General features: G+C 40.6%; 1 protein-coding gene across 4 annotated transcripts in view; it reads left to right on the top strand.

Annotated features, from left to right (window-relative positions):
* Positions 1-15,380, top strand: part of rab11fip3 (RAB11 family interacting protein 3 (class II)) — a 34,680-nt gene that overhangs the window by 9,405 nt on the left and 9,895 nt on the right. For 3 of the 4 annotated variants that reach the window (XM_084341917.1, XM_084341916.1, XM_084341918.1), the window contains 4 exons: positions 644-737; positions 5,782-5,858; positions 9,764-9,936; positions 14,438-14,644. In XM_084341917.1, the coding sequence (XP_084198043.1) occupies positions 644-737; positions 5,782-5,858; positions 9,764-9,936; positions 14,438-14,644 (551 nt within the window). Of the gene's footprint in view, positions 1-643; positions 738-5,781; positions 5,859-8,436; positions 8,543-9,763; positions 9,937-14,437; positions 14,645-15,380 lie in introns of those variants that run through there. The other variant, XM_084341919.1, reaches the window with a different exon arrangement.

Here is a 15,380-nt window from a genome sequence, read left to right as displayed (position 1 = left end):
CTGTGCACAAAAGGCTATAATGCTTCGCATGCATGCAATTAGAATAAGCTTTTTTCTGTTGCCGGGTAAACTGCCTTCATATCTTCAGATTTCTTTTAATGTAAGATTAATGTTTTTTTTCTTTAATGTAGAGAAGACCCTACAAAACATCTTTTATTTATTGCTTAGAGAGTGTGTGTGGTTGAACACACTTTCTGCAGCTGTTAAGCTTTCGGTAACACCTTTCTGTAATCCTTTTTCCCTTTTTATTCTTGTCATATGCTAAGAGTATAAAGACTGTACCCTTTGGACGCATTAAAATCCTTATAAACTCACTATTGCCCCGTCTGCAAAAACAGAGTTTCTTCTGGAGGTCAGAAGTGGTGTTCTTGCAGCTCTGCAGTAAAACTGTAATGTTAGTGAAATGACCTTATGTCCTCCGTAGTTTCATGTAGCTTGTACTCAGATCAAGTTCTGGCCTTTACAGTGAGGTCATTACACACAACAGTCAAGTAATTCGCCCTCTTGTGCGGAAAACCTCCCCTTACAGCATTTCATGCCATCATTTTGAAACAGCCAAGAAATGATGGGGATTATGGGAGAGTGATTTTCTTCTGTTGCCGTGACGAAATAAGTTTTGAATGTTGTGTTACTTCTCTTTCAGGTGAAGGATCTGACCAAGTTTTTGGATCCCAGTGGGCTGGGAGTGATCAGCTTTGAAGACTTCCACCGTGGAATCTCTGCGATTAGCAATGGAGGTGAGTCGTCAGATGTGCCTCAACCCAATCCCATTCCAAGTTTTACCCCTACCCCTCATTTCCAAGTGCTCCCTTGCCCCTCAGAACAGAGTTTCAAGGGGTAGTGGTTGAAATCTTAACCCTTCAAGACCCTCACACATCGTCGCTGAAGTCGATGCTGTTTACGTTACAACAGGACGTTTCCAGTATGGACTCTTCAGCTTGGGGGATTACTTGTGCGTTACTATGGCAACCCTGTTTTTATCACAGTGCCAATTCTCATTAATCTGATGGAGATAGAAAAGCATGGACACTTGTAATGTGTTCATGACTTCACGCTGCCAATCAGGTCATCAAATAAAAAAGAACACTATTCGTTAGTGGCACTTAGCAGCTATCATTAGCAACCTGTGCTCCTACCCTGGCAGTACACTTATATTAGAGGAGCGGTACCAACTGCAGCAACTTTACTGTGTGATTTCAGTTAAATGTCACCCATCATATGCCATCAGAGGGGGGAATGCATTGTTGAAATGCTTCAAAATGCAGGATTGCCGTGGCCAAATCAGCAATGACAATGTAACGTTGACTAGCTACCTAGACGTCAGCAAACTGGTTGCAATTGTTTTAGCCTTGTTATAAAGAAAAGGACCGTAATACATTGAAACGACAGACAGTTCTCATCACCCTCGGTTTGAAGTGTGCCTCTGAAAAATCTCCATTTGGAGGGCCATTGTACTCTTAACACTTCACCCTACCCCTCTATCCCAACAAGAATTTGTGGTTTTACTCTTAAATTCAAGACCTGCTCTGCTATGTTGTAAGAAAAAGCCTTTCCTTTGATTGTTTTCCCTTTAAACTCTTACCTAGTGTCCCCTTTTTGTGGACTCATTTGGCCTGTTGCCTAAGACTCTGGGGGGTCCACATGATTTGTGAAACCTACCTACTAAAAATATTCTGACATAAAGATGTCTCGCTTTTGTGTTTTTAAAGTTTGTATTGCACATTGGACTGTGGCTGTAGTATTCACAGAACATATTTTCTTTTCTATTTCCAAGTATTTTATTTTGGCTAACCTACTTAGTTCTGCTCTTAATAAAAAAAAAAAGAAGAAAAAAACACCTCAGCAGCAAATTCTTGCACCTACATTTAGTCTCCAGCATCTGGCTCCATCTCCCTGCATTCCCCATGGTGCCTGATATTGTTGTCAACACAGTATGTTCACATCCAGTCGCTCATCTGAGGTGAGGGATTTTGAAAGAAAAGGCAGAAGACTGACCCAAATTCTTTGGAAATGGATTCAAAATGCTGTTATTCTTTCTTTAGCCATTTTACTGCCCCCCTGTTTCACTGTTTAACTCCTATAAGTACTTGTATATTATATTTTCCTTGCAAAATGCAAACAATTCATGAGCCTGTTTCTTAAGCTTTACCTCAGCATTAAATCTAATTTAATCTTTAAATTTGAACTATTTCCCATGGTCATGGCAGTTAGTGAAGGAAGTGAGATGGATTTAGACACCACAAAGTGACATCATGACAGTTTTAGCTCTGAGGCAGTTTACAGTACACACTGGTTGTGTAAACATACTGTACAGGTTGTGGTGATGTCATCGCAGCCTATTGATCGATGTTTCCCAAGGCTTTCTGGGTTGCACAGCTCTGGTTACTCAGACCATAAATTAGTCATGAACTGGAAAGCATGAGATGCACGGACACATGGGCCTTACTGGCAAGGTTTCAGAGCGGCAGTGGCAGAGTCCTGTTCACCTAAATTATTTACTGTCCTCTCCCTGGGCCCTGTGTTCTCTGTTTCTCCCTGGTTTCTCTGCTTGTTATTAGTTGCAAAGCTGTGTCGTAGAGTCAGATTGAAATAACCTGCTTGCATTGTAGGGCTGCAATTAATGTCCGTTATCAATTGATCTGACGATTATTTTCACCATTATTACCTCTTCAAAATACTTCTTCAATCAAACAGTTGAAGAGTCTTCATTTACTTTGATAAATGACAAAGAAAAGCTTCAGATTCTCACATTTAAGAAGATAATCCTTGCAGCTCGTCTTTGGTTTGCCAACTGGAAGATTTAATAAGAAAATAATAAATTGGACATGGAGACGTAACGTTTGTCTATTGAGCAGCAACAAACTTCTTTTCATTTTCTCTCCCACAAGTCACAAACAACAACAGCAACAAACTTGTTTTGGTGGCTTGATAAGCTAATGCACATAACATGTAGCCATGATGGGTCCAGGGATCATTGTCCCATGTTCCTGTTAATAACTCTCTCTCTGTCTTTTCTGATTCCCTTCACTATTTTCTGTGTAATCACCACTGTTGAGACTGAATAGGATATTTCTTGCTGGAGGACAGTTTCCCATCAGTGTGTGAAGATCAGACCTCTACTATAACTTCAGAAGTCACTCACACACTGCTGACAGAATTCCACTTTGCCTATAAAGGCGGTGTCGAATTTTCAGCTAAACTCTTGCTTTTTCGACCCATGTCATATTCTCTACCACTGCTTCCACCACATTTGCTTTAATCAGATGGCAAAACCTGCTCTTCCACTTGCCAATTTTCAATAATTTAATTGCACCCCAGCTCCCTTTCTTATTTCATTGCTGCACGACTTGTTACTGGCACGGTTACCTTTTAATAAAGACAAGCCTGCAGGCTATGGAAATGCCTTGTCCCCTGTAGTGGCTATTGCATGTCTGGAACAACAAAAGTTGGTCTAGAAAATATCTGTGTCCTCTGATATTTTGTAATCACGCCAAGAGACTGCAGGTGTGTTGCTCCAACAGAAGCCAGTCCCCTGCACAGCCCCTTTGGGTGCCAAGTCATTTCACTCAAATGGCCTGCCATGCATACGAGTGATCAGGAGCGGCGGGTTACGTAAGACCTAGGGGCACAGAAAGCCCTTGGGTCTACTGGCAGCTCTGGAGAACTCTGTTTGTGTTCTGTTCTCTCAGTAGGGTGCTACTCACAGCTCTGTTTACTAGATACAGGAGCCGCAGTGGCTGATGGGACTCCATTTTGTTGGCCCGTCTCAGATTACATTGCTTGTCTGCAGGTGCTTTCAACAGAGGCCTGTATTGACAATTCTGAATTCGATAGGTTTGGCTTCTTGTGCCTTTTTTATTGTTTTATTTTGACCACAGCCGTATCATGTGACCCTCTATAGACCTGCAATGTGAGTGTAAAAGTTACATAATGTGTGCTGTCACATCACGCTTTGATTGCTGACTGTAAATATGCCAAAGTAGGGCAGCCAGGACACAAGGTCTTAAATGTGCTGAGTTCATACTTGAGTAAACACATTATAGGCAGAAAAATCAGTTTGTCCAACACAGACCATCAATCTGTTAAGAACGGAGTCACCATTATTACTTTGCAAAACAAGATACAGTTCCCAGAATGCTTTTCTTTCCCTTATCAAGACCATATTTGAATTCTTAATTAAGTCATTCATTAAACGTTTGGGTATGCTTTTTTCTGCTGTAGATAAAATCGCCTGGTACATGCTTAAGAATAAGCATAGTAAATTTGTTAGAAAATCAAAATTGCACAAAAACATTGTAATCTATTATTAAATTAATATATGAAACATTCAGTGATAATGAAATCAGATTATACAGTATATTAGTATTATACTGTATCAGATGTAGCAGGTAATTGTTTTTTTCACAGGCCAAGCAGACACCACAGTTTTCAATACGATGTAGATTCACATCATAGATCTTTTTTATGAGTCTGGCAGACATTCAGATGGTCGTTTTAATACTTTTAAACAGAAAGTGAGACGAGATGTATCCAAGATCACTATCTCACTGTCATTGTCCAGAAAATTCCTCCCACTTTAACTGCATATTGTTGTTCATGATGCATATGCGGGTAGCACTTTATAATATATCATAGAAAGGTATTGCACACCAAGCGCTTTAATGAGGTGCTGATCACTGACGGTGGACTGGGAAGTGAAATATGGCTCCATATGCAGTTTTCCTTAATTAGATAACGTTTTGGCCCTCAGGCCGTCTTCAAGATCAAGATACTGAAATACAGGATTGGATGTTATGTAGGCCACACCCTAGTAACACATGTGAAAGTGATCAGGCAATCATCCTCCAACACAAGGGTGGGAACAAACAACAAAAAGCCTGTGACTGTGACTAAAAACTGAAATAGACAGTAACATGATATAGTCGATTAAACTATCTCTACACTAAAAAGAAAAATGTTTTACACCACATGAAGGGACTCAAACTCCACAATACTTGAGGTTAAATACCTTGGGTAGATTCTAATAGATATAAGACATAAGTTTAACATTAACATCATAAACACGTTTAGCCAAATATCCAATGAATAGAGTTACCTTACTGAGAATTTCCAATGGATATGCAGAAAAGGTAAAACATTAGCTTCAAATGAACATCCTTATCTAGATAGAGATACGTATAATAACCATCATCAATAAATGGTTAATTTATGGTTAATTCAACTTTAAACCTTTACAATAAATAGTAGTAATAGTAGTAAAGCATTTTATTATTTGTTAATGGTAAAATAAGCTTTAATGGTGTAATAAGTACGAATTTTAGTTTAAAAAAAATCAAGAAATAACTAAAATTATCAACAGAATGTGAAGACGTAAGAGTTTTGACATTATGTCAAAAATGTTAATGTATTGTGTACCACTCTGATCTCCAAGTTAGCTAGTTAGATCAGTTAGCCGTGCAGCTGGTGGTGACTATGGTGATATGTTGGACTGTTGGGTTTGACATATCGTCCCGTGTTTTATTTAAAGTAGAAAAATAAAAATCATAAAAATAGATTTTTAGTTTATTAGTGCTATCATGACCTCCTGTGACACCGTCTTTCTTCATAATGGCAGTTTGTTTGCACATGGATGTTGGTACTACTGTGCACACACACACACACACACACACACACACACAAACACACAAACACACAAACACCAGTCTTGTGTTTATTGAGCCTCGGCTGCTGTTTGTTTATTCTGCATTCATTAAACCTGTCTTCTTCCTCTCATATGTGCAGGTCCAGAGCCACCGCTCTACAGTGTAACCTACAGTCCAGGGGATGGAGCTGTGGGCTGTCCAGAGGAGTACGATGAGGTGAGGCGCCACACAAGAGGCTTAGCCTCATTCTGGTTGTGTATGTGGTCCAGTTGTTGAGACTTCAGTTCCCATTGGTGCACACACAGCAGCACAGTGTGTGGAGGTCACAGGCTGAACTCCCCGTGCCCTCTCATTCTTCCCACTGTAATTCACTGAATGGCTTGCAGAGCTATCATTACCACTCTGTGAACGTTCCTCAGACCCAACAGCCTGGTTTTGGCTGACACTAAATAGCATCTGGCAAGCGAGGCCTTCGAGTATTCTTTGACAAATATTGAATTAGCTGGAATGTGCGTCGAGTTTTTACATCTGTGTGAGTTGTGTTTTTACAGTTGTGGTTAGCATATCTGGAATTCCTGTCTCCTCTTGTGCACGCTACTTGTATATTTAACCATCATTGTTGCTGGCCTCACAAAATTTTCAGTGTTTTTGCTATTGTGTGCACTTTCGGCATTGCAGGACTATGACTGTTGTTTTAGCGGCTGTACATTGCACAGTATTAGCGCCCTCTCTTGATCAGGTTTAGAAATGCACACCCATGCACTATGATCAAAAGTGCTCCACTTAAATCCATTTCACAGGCCTCACAAGTTGATAGTTGTGTGATAAAATCAGACATCCGTCTAAATACTTTGGTAGAAAACATTTGCATCCCTGTGAATTTTCATTTAGAGTAGTGAATCTAGAAGGAGAGCGCCAACGCCTGCTGTATTATACGCTCTCATTTGATTTATTGATTCCTCAAAAGCACCAGAGCACAGTGAAGGCCTTGTTTAAAGTTTGTCTTTAAGCAAGACTTTTTCTATCTTATAATAGAAAGAGATCCACCAAATTGAAAGTGAAATTAAGACACTTAGAGTTAGAGCTGATGTTAAATGATCCGTATATTAAATTCAAGTTGTCTAAATGACTAAGTTAAGACATAGATCTTCCTCTACTGTGTTTCAGTAGTTCCTAAATGATGTGTGATACTGCTCAAAGGCTTGAATTTGCAGTTCTGTTGCTTTAGGTGTTAGACTAATGAAAGTGTTCAAACTTACGTTAGTTTAGTTTGGGTTTAGCTTTTATTAGCACAAAATAAGGATACACAAAAATTCAATAAAAAGACTGCAAATACAATGTAAGAGAGGAAAGGGGCCTAAAAGTCCTTCCCTTATTCAAACTACTACTTAAAAACAGAATTAAAAGAAAGATGTAACAGTAAAAAAAACTTGGGATAAGTAGATATGTTTCTTAACAATGAGGTTCAAAATGTTCAAAATTTACAGTAAGGTAACTGGAAATCCTTGATCCTGATATTAGGATATTAGGTAGTAAAAACATTCAGATATCTATATATAGTACCAGTATTCCTATATACACAGAATATATCTATAAACACACGTTTACAATGATTCCTTGTAATGTTGAATGAAATGTTTTGCCAGAATAACATTTAACGTTTGTTCACTTGCATCTCAGGGCTTCCGTAGTACAAGGAGTTACCTTAATTGACTGACTTCCTGCAAAAGTGTCGCTCTGCCCACGGTGTTCAAATAAAATGAAAAATAAATATTAGGGATCCTGCGAATACAAAAGAGCATTTTTACCTCACAAAACGTAAAGCAGCATAACCAGCGATTCATATTATACATTTGTTTTTATTAATTTGTATTTGTTTTACATTTGTCGGGCCAAATCAAACATTGTGGCGGGCCAAGCTTGGCTGGTGGGCCCCACTTTGGTAAGCCCTGGTCTATGTTATGTGTAGATACATATGAACATAAACTGATTAAGCCTACCAAAGATTTTTTTTAATGCAGTTAAGAGGTCAGTTATTCACCGTTTACTGGAACACGTAAGCTGAATTTTGAGGAAGTTCGTATTTACGTTTGAAGTAGATGCCACACCTGTGTCCGCGGCCTTGTTTTTCCCCTCAGCTCTCTGGCAGAAAAGGCTTCCTTGCTCTCAATGGCTGTGCTGTTCTGCCCCTGTTTGCTTTCAAAACAGGCAAGGTGAGGCTGTTCAGCCGAGGCCTGGCATAAGAGAAAAGCAACGCCCCGTCCACCCCATTTTTTCCTTTTAATAAATATTTTCTGCCGTTGCTAACTTTCACATTTCCATCTCACAGTCTTCATGTCATGACCAGCTGTTTTTTGTCAAAAGTTTACAGATTAAACAGCCACTCTGCCGTCCAGGTTAAAAACATGTTCAGTTGGCACACAGTCAGGCAGTTATGGCAGGTTGCTGTGATGAATGGCCCTCATTCCCTGTACAGTGTGTAAGATGTAGAACATGGTTTAATGATTTATACTGTCACTCTGGGCCAGGAAGTGAAGCTCCCAGGAGTCAGCAAAGATTAAACAGTTATTCAGTTGATCGTGTGGCATTTTAACTCGGGCCTGCTTGATTAAGCATTACAGCTGACTTCTGCTACTCTTTGGACTTTGTCTCTGTCTCCTCCCCTCTGACCACCCAGTGGAGCAGAACGAGGCGTTACAGTGGTGTCACAGTATTTTTTTTTTTTTTTTTTTTCCCAAACACGCTCTCTGAGAGTGAAGGTGAGGGAGCATTAGTAGCAGTTATAGGAGGCTCTCATGGCAGGCCAGCTTTCCTGTCAGTGAGCCCAGGCAGAGAGAATGGTTCTGGGCATGGTGGATAGCTCGCTGGGCCCTGCTCCTCCTGATACTTCATTTATAATGGTACGTTTATGCTTTCCAACATGACTCACCTGTCCAGCCTTCATTATTGCTTTGATACCTGATAATGTGTCTCTTGTTGCTAATGGCCTCAGATGTAGTTTTTTTGGCATGTATCTGTCTATGGGCTGTGTATTGAGCATTTGGTATTTGTTGCTTGGAAAGCCTAAAGCTGGCTCACTTTGTTGATCTTGTTGCTTAGAGGTGTTGGAGCAGCAGGTTTTGCTTGGAACAGCCATCTGAGTCACAGCAGACTGTCTCTGACGCCTGTTTATGCGTTATGATTTGTTTGGTCGCTGGTGTAATTGGCGTCGATACCTGCTGGCTAGACTGCAGGATTCAAAATAGACGAACTTTAAATGGCTGTTTTTATCCCCTACTATTTGATCAACCCATTGGTGTGTTGTCCACCTTTTGCTTCATATTTAATGGAAAGTGTCCTTATTTGAACTAAACCTGGTGTGCAGTACTGCTGCAGTGGATCCAGTCATGTCATAATTATAATCAGAAAACCAACAACTTACAGAACACTTGACTTATATTACAGAGTTTTTATTACATTGTTAGTCTTTGGTGTTTTTTATATACATGTTTATATAGACACCTATTTTTCCCACATACTTTTGTACAAGATAGTTCTATCTGGTGTCATAGATTTATTGAAAAATATTGATATTCTCATTATCAGCAGTATCAATGCATCAGTAACAGCTGCGGTTTCTGGCTCTCCTCACCACTGCAGTGCCCACATAACCCGACCTCCTCCAAGAGTTGATTAACTTGGATGCTGTTGTGACTAACTCACAGTACACAATCCCTGTTACATTTTTCTTTTTATATAGATCTAGAATTTTATGCTAGTTTAGTTTCAGTTTACTTAAATTTGTTTTCACTGCTTATTTTCATCTTAGGCTGAGATTTAGTTAGTGATTAATAACCCTAGTTCGTAGCAGATGTGTCTATTCCTGTGCAAGCACATTCAGAGCGATGGCAAACTCTTCCTTGTATGTGTACACATACTTGGACAATAAAGCTGATTGTGATTCTGATTCTGACTCACCCAAGTTTGTATATGTTAAGTTCCATTCATGTTCATACCCTGTTGTTGTTGTTGTTGTTACCTTCAATATTCAGAATATTCATAAAACAAATAGAAAGCTCAGATCGGTGTGGATTTGTATGTTCTCTAATGTGTTTATTCTTGTTGTGTTTCTGTTACTGCAGCAAAATGAGGTGACAGACAGTGCTTACCTGGGCTCTGAGAGCACTTACAGTGAGTGTGAGACCTTCACCGATGAGGACACGGGGGCCCTCGTACCCCCTGAGATGCATGAGGACGTGGAGACGGACAGTGGCATCGAGGCCACGCTGCACGACCCTGAAGATAGCGGAAATAGGTCGGTAAAAATTTCACCTTCGACTATACACAATGTCAACTTTGGCCGATAAGCTTGTGTTTCCTGGATATAAATAAGTCCTTTGCTTTGTGTTTGACGCTGAGAAGGCTACTGGTGACCCTGAATAACTTCTGTGATACATCTGATGATGTTGTAATCCATGAGAACTAGATTAACATTATAATGCTGTTTGTAATCGCTGTTGGCTGCAGAATTTACCGTAAATGTGTCTCAGATTTCCAGCAAAGGGTTAGCCCTGCTCTGACCTTTCACACAGATCACATGGTTTTCAAGTCTTTAAAAAAAAAGCTCTATTTGGGTCACCAGACAGGCAGTAGACAGCCACCATTTGATTGACCTAACGTCTCAAATTCCCCCATATAGACCAGTGGTGAAGAAAGTCAGTTGAGCATATGGTATCTTAATAGACTTCTGCTTTCTTTTTTGTCCTTAATTGTCAATTAAGTGGCTCCTCGTGTGCTCGTACACCATGTATCGTCACAGGCAGTTTGAGGCAACACTTTCCGTAGTCAGCGGGGAGATGACTGTTGATGTTTTCAGTGCGGCTGCACAGGAAGACTCATTCAGAGATAACTTGAAATGTGCACAGTGTGAGCTGCAGAGACCTTGAGCACATAAAGCCTCTCCAAAAATCTTTACCCGAGTCGGAGTGTCTGAGTTGATCATCCTTTGTATTGGCTGCAAAGAGTCTTCTCTGCTCATCTTCTCTGAACTCTCAGTTTATGGGGTAAACTGTCGATGAACACAGTAGGTGAAATATTTTTAGTGTTATCCCCCTGCAGCCTGATACGTTTTTCAGGAACAACTTGATATCTATTCATAGTTTTATCACAGCAGATTTCTGTTTTTGAACACGGTTGCTTTGGACTGGAATTAGATTCTTTTATTCTTTTCTTAAAATGTGTAGTGGAGCTTTATACAACCAATTGCAATGTTTGTTTACAATAACTTGCTGGTGTAAAACTACTGTGCCACATAGCTTAACTATATACAATTTAATTTCTTTTTTTAAATGATGTTATTTCCAGTTACAATTGACAACCACAACAGAAATAAACTAGTCATTACCACATTATTACGGTAGTACTTGATCAGACCACACCGATCTTTGAACTTGGTCTTCATTTTGATCTCTACTACACACAAAGTTTCATGAATTTATCAATACTGATGGTGGGCCAGGGCGTCCAGTAAAGTGTGAGTTGGGCCATCCCCCTAATTTCAGCCCCCTTGCTCGGACAAACCCAATCTTTCGAACTCTGCCTTTAGAGTTAATACTCAAAACTATTTTCTGTGGTCATTCCTGCCCCAAAATCTGTCTCCAGGACCACATTTTGCCATGATGACACACACATACTGACTCCAAAATGTGAAAACATTGCCAGCGGCTGGTAACAAGCTTGCTTTCACACATCTCCGCAGGTGACTAGTGCTGTTAAAGTGACGTGACTCGGTCTATATAATTAGCTTGGTGCAGCGTAAAGTGCCAAGTTATCCCAGCCCCCCTCAACAACAGCTCAGCCCACTCAGTGTAGTCAAAATAGTGGAGGTTGTCCTCTTGAGTGACTGCTACTGCGCTCCAAATCTCTTTCAAGTGTGCTGGTGTAATAAATGAACAGTCTGTGTCACATGTTTAAGTCTGTGTTTTTTGATAATTTACTGAATTCACGTCTTTATTTACAAGAACATGAGGATATAAGTTTTTACTGACTGAAGATGGTATACATATATGTTAATGGGTTTGAATTATCTTCAGATGCATGATTATAGATTGACTGGATAGTTGGTTTTACTGTGACTAAGTGTGTAAAGGGTAAAGAGAAGAGCAAGTATGAAGTCTTTTGAAAATGGATTTGTCTATATCAGACAGGGTTGGTATTATGGCTTTATTATTGAGAATATATTGCTTTAGTCTTTTCCCTTGGTAAAAGACTGGGATTAATTCCAACAGATGTATCAGTGTTGATAAGCACAGTAGTGAGTCATTTATACTAAAAAGGTGGTAACAAAGTGTCTCTGTGCTGATCAGACAAATAGGATCAGATTTTTTTTATTTTCCTAATCCTTATCCTGATTAGAATTTGATTCATCCTCTCTCTTATTTTTAAGGGCAGGTAGTTGCTGCAGATAAGGTCTATACGTCTGTGCATGAATGTTCGTGTTGATGGAGTATTTAGGGCAAACACAAGGGAGGAAGTGCAGAGAACTGAGGCCTCATCTGCTGACTCTGTGACCCGTCTGTCCGGCTTGATGACAGATCCGAGTGGTCTGCCTGACGGGGATGTGTTTGGACTTCCCATTCCATGATTGAGCCTTGAATTCCAGGAAGTGTTGAGTTGGCTCTTTTTTTGTTGTTGTTTTTCCCTTTTTTCTCTCTGAATCCCCTCCACTCATTCAGTTAAGTCCACTGCTGACGGGAACCTAACGCTCACACTGTACGACTCGATGACCTTCATATTCTCTCATTTCAGCAGTCTGTTGACCAAAAGTTTGGAAAAATTGTTGCTAACTTGCCAGAATGAAGAAGCACTCTTGATTTATCAGTGACATAAGCATGTTAGAGTCTATCTTCTCTCAAACTCTGTGAATGGAGATAAGCATTTATATATGAAAGGGGTTTTCTGAGTCAAAAACAATTAGCTACTTACACTGATTCACCGCTGAGTGTAAGTAAATGCCACAAAAAGAGCAGTAAGTAAGCTGAGATTTTGCAATACAGCCTGGTTAGCCCTGCTACCTCTAGTCATATTCAGGGTAGGAGTATATGCACTGGGCTGAGGATTAAGAATCTAACAGGATTAGCCTCCCCCACCCTCCGCTGTCCTACCCGTGTCCCCACACACATTTGGCCCTTGGACGGTCAGCAGGACTGTCTGTTGGCCGTTGCTTAGCCTCAAATCAGATTAACCCACTCGCAGTCAGCCCTTGCTGGCCTGGTACAGCCTCAAATCTTGTAGGGTGGTGCAGACAATGTGACACTGTAGATTGACAGCTCATTAGGACCACAGACCCCTTGGTTGTTCCCCGGACTGGAGAGTTGTGTTTTTTTTGTTTCAAATCGGTGTAGCCTGTGAAACTTCAGGATTCCACTCTGGTTGTCTGGAGTTTTGACTCCAGTTGCTCCACGGCTTACACGCCAGGGCAGCGGAGGGCGTTCAAAGATGCGTTCTCTCTCGTCGCCGTCCCTCTGTGCAAGGGACCTCAATGTGGGGCCAAGTAGTAAGAGCCTGGGTAAAGGGTAAGTGACTTCAGAACTGGTTGTGTTAGTGTTCAGTGTCATTGACAGGGCATTGTTGCATTGTTTTTTGGTTAAAAGAGACTCAAGAGTGTTCAAAGTGTCTGTGTGAATGATTTTAGGTTTTCACACTGTAAATTAAGTTGATATTTTAGCTTTGAAGTGGATAACTGTCGAGCAAAATCAAAAGGTGTGCCGAGAAAGCAAGCTTTTCTGCTGATTTGGATATCCTCATCCTGTGTGTGTTTAAGACTTCTAACATTTCCTGTTGGACAACAGGAAAGGCCAGTTTTCCTGTTAAGCGAAGATCAAATAGACCATTTACTGAAACTCTTGTTACTCTTGTCACATTCACAGCAAACACTTCCAGATCCCCCCAGAAGGTGTTCTTCATCAGATAATCAGCCAGAGCCCTTTCTGTTAAGGACATCCCTTTAGCTTGACCCACATCCAACTGCATGAAGGTTCCTCTCACATGTCTCATGTGCTCCCAGCGTGGTTTCGCATTAACAACAAGGCGAGACATTTTGTTTCAGCCAAAGCAGCCTTTGGGATTAATGTGAATTAACAGATTACCTTTGAAGAGGAGTGATTGTCGAACCTGTCCAGATTGCCGCTCTTTACTTGCTGGGGGAAGATTAATTGTACTTGTTTGGGATTTACAGTAGTCATTTCCAGGCTTCTGGGTCCAACACAACAACCATTAGCCAGGCTTTTTTAGAACTCGTTGCCCAGATACTGTTGGTCAGGCATGTCTATTTTCTTTGAATGGATTCAAAAGAATGGCTTTGTTTGGTTTGGCAGAGATTGTGGCTTTTCATACCCAGTCAGACCTCCATTTTTGTCCTACGCTGTGTAAAACAAAAATAAAAACAGAATGCTATCAGATTCAAACAAACGTTCCCCAAGCTCATGTGATAATATTCTGTGATGATGATTTTCATTGCCCCTGTCCAAAACTAGTTGCTGACGTCAAATTCAGAATAAGCTTGTATTTACAAAACTCAATTCACTTTGTGAGGTAAAACATTAAATATTGTGTCTTTGTTCTGTTTTCAATTGAATGTATCAAAAAGGCTTAGCAAATTATCACATTATGTTTTTATTTTACAGTCTCAACTTTTTAGGATCAGGGTTGTCCCCTAACTTGACATGTTTTCTTTTTATTACAGCTCGGATCTAAATTGTAAACACTAGTGAGCGCACGCACACAAACACAGCAATCCATTCTTGTGTGATCCACAGGTTTTCCCTCAACTCTGAGCTCCACAACCACCAGCCAACCTTGGTGACAGTCATCGGCGGAGAGGAGGAGCACTTTGAGGACTTCGGAGAAAGTAACACCTCGGAGTTGCTGTTGGAGACCAGCGTGGAGGGGTCCGAGGGGCAGGGCGACTCCAGTCTGGTGCAGCCCCCTGAGCAGGTCAATGGCCCCTCACTGCTTTCTCCCAGGTATGAGCCCTTCACACGTTTAAACTCGTTTGAACTCTAATCTCGAGTAAAGACAAGGTCATTTTGAAATGAGACATGAATATTAACCCTTCCTGATAAGAGATGTGCCACTGTTACATTCTCAGTTTTAAATGCCTCTATTTACGTTCTGCAGAGAAAATGTTTCCCTTTCAACAAAGACAGCGAGGTCAGACGTTGATAAGAGCTTTCTGGAGACGTCCTTCGTCCTTCCCACCCTTATCTGCCTCCTTTTTCTGCTGAAGGGCAAGATAAATGAAGCGTATACAAAGTTCATTCCATTAGTCTGAAACTCACTGCTGCTTTGTCATTAAAAATGTGAATAGTGGGCTAAATTCTCTTCTCAAACTGCGCTTCCTTTCACATTTAGTCAGTGTGAAGGTTTTATGCTCACTAGGTAAGTCTCAAGGATGGCGCCTGTTGCCAATCCTTCTGGGACAAACAGGTGGATGTTTTGTTGCTTTGAGTTCAGACATCTTAAGGAGTATCTAACAAGCTTTGCCTCAGGGCTGCAGGAGTACAGATACAGGTTGACCTTGGCTATATTGTGGTGTTTGTCAGACACCTTACTCTGCTAAATGTATACACATACACAAGCTCCTTTTTATGGCACCATTCATTGTGTTGATGCTCCTTTTGTAGCCTTTTCCCAGTCATATTTTTCCTCCCTCCTCCTCTGTTTTCGTCAGAGACCCAAAGCTGGATAATGCGTAATTCC

The sequence above is a fragment of the Pagrus pagrus genome (assembly GCF_965226575.1).
Source record: "Pagrus pagrus genome assembly, chromosome: 21".
Lineage (NCBI taxonomy): Eukaryota > Metazoa > Chordata > Actinopteri > Spariformes > Sparidae > Pagrus > Pagrus pagrus.
Note: the sequence above shows the minus strand (reverse complement) of the source record. Positions and strands in the feature narration are given on the sequence as shown.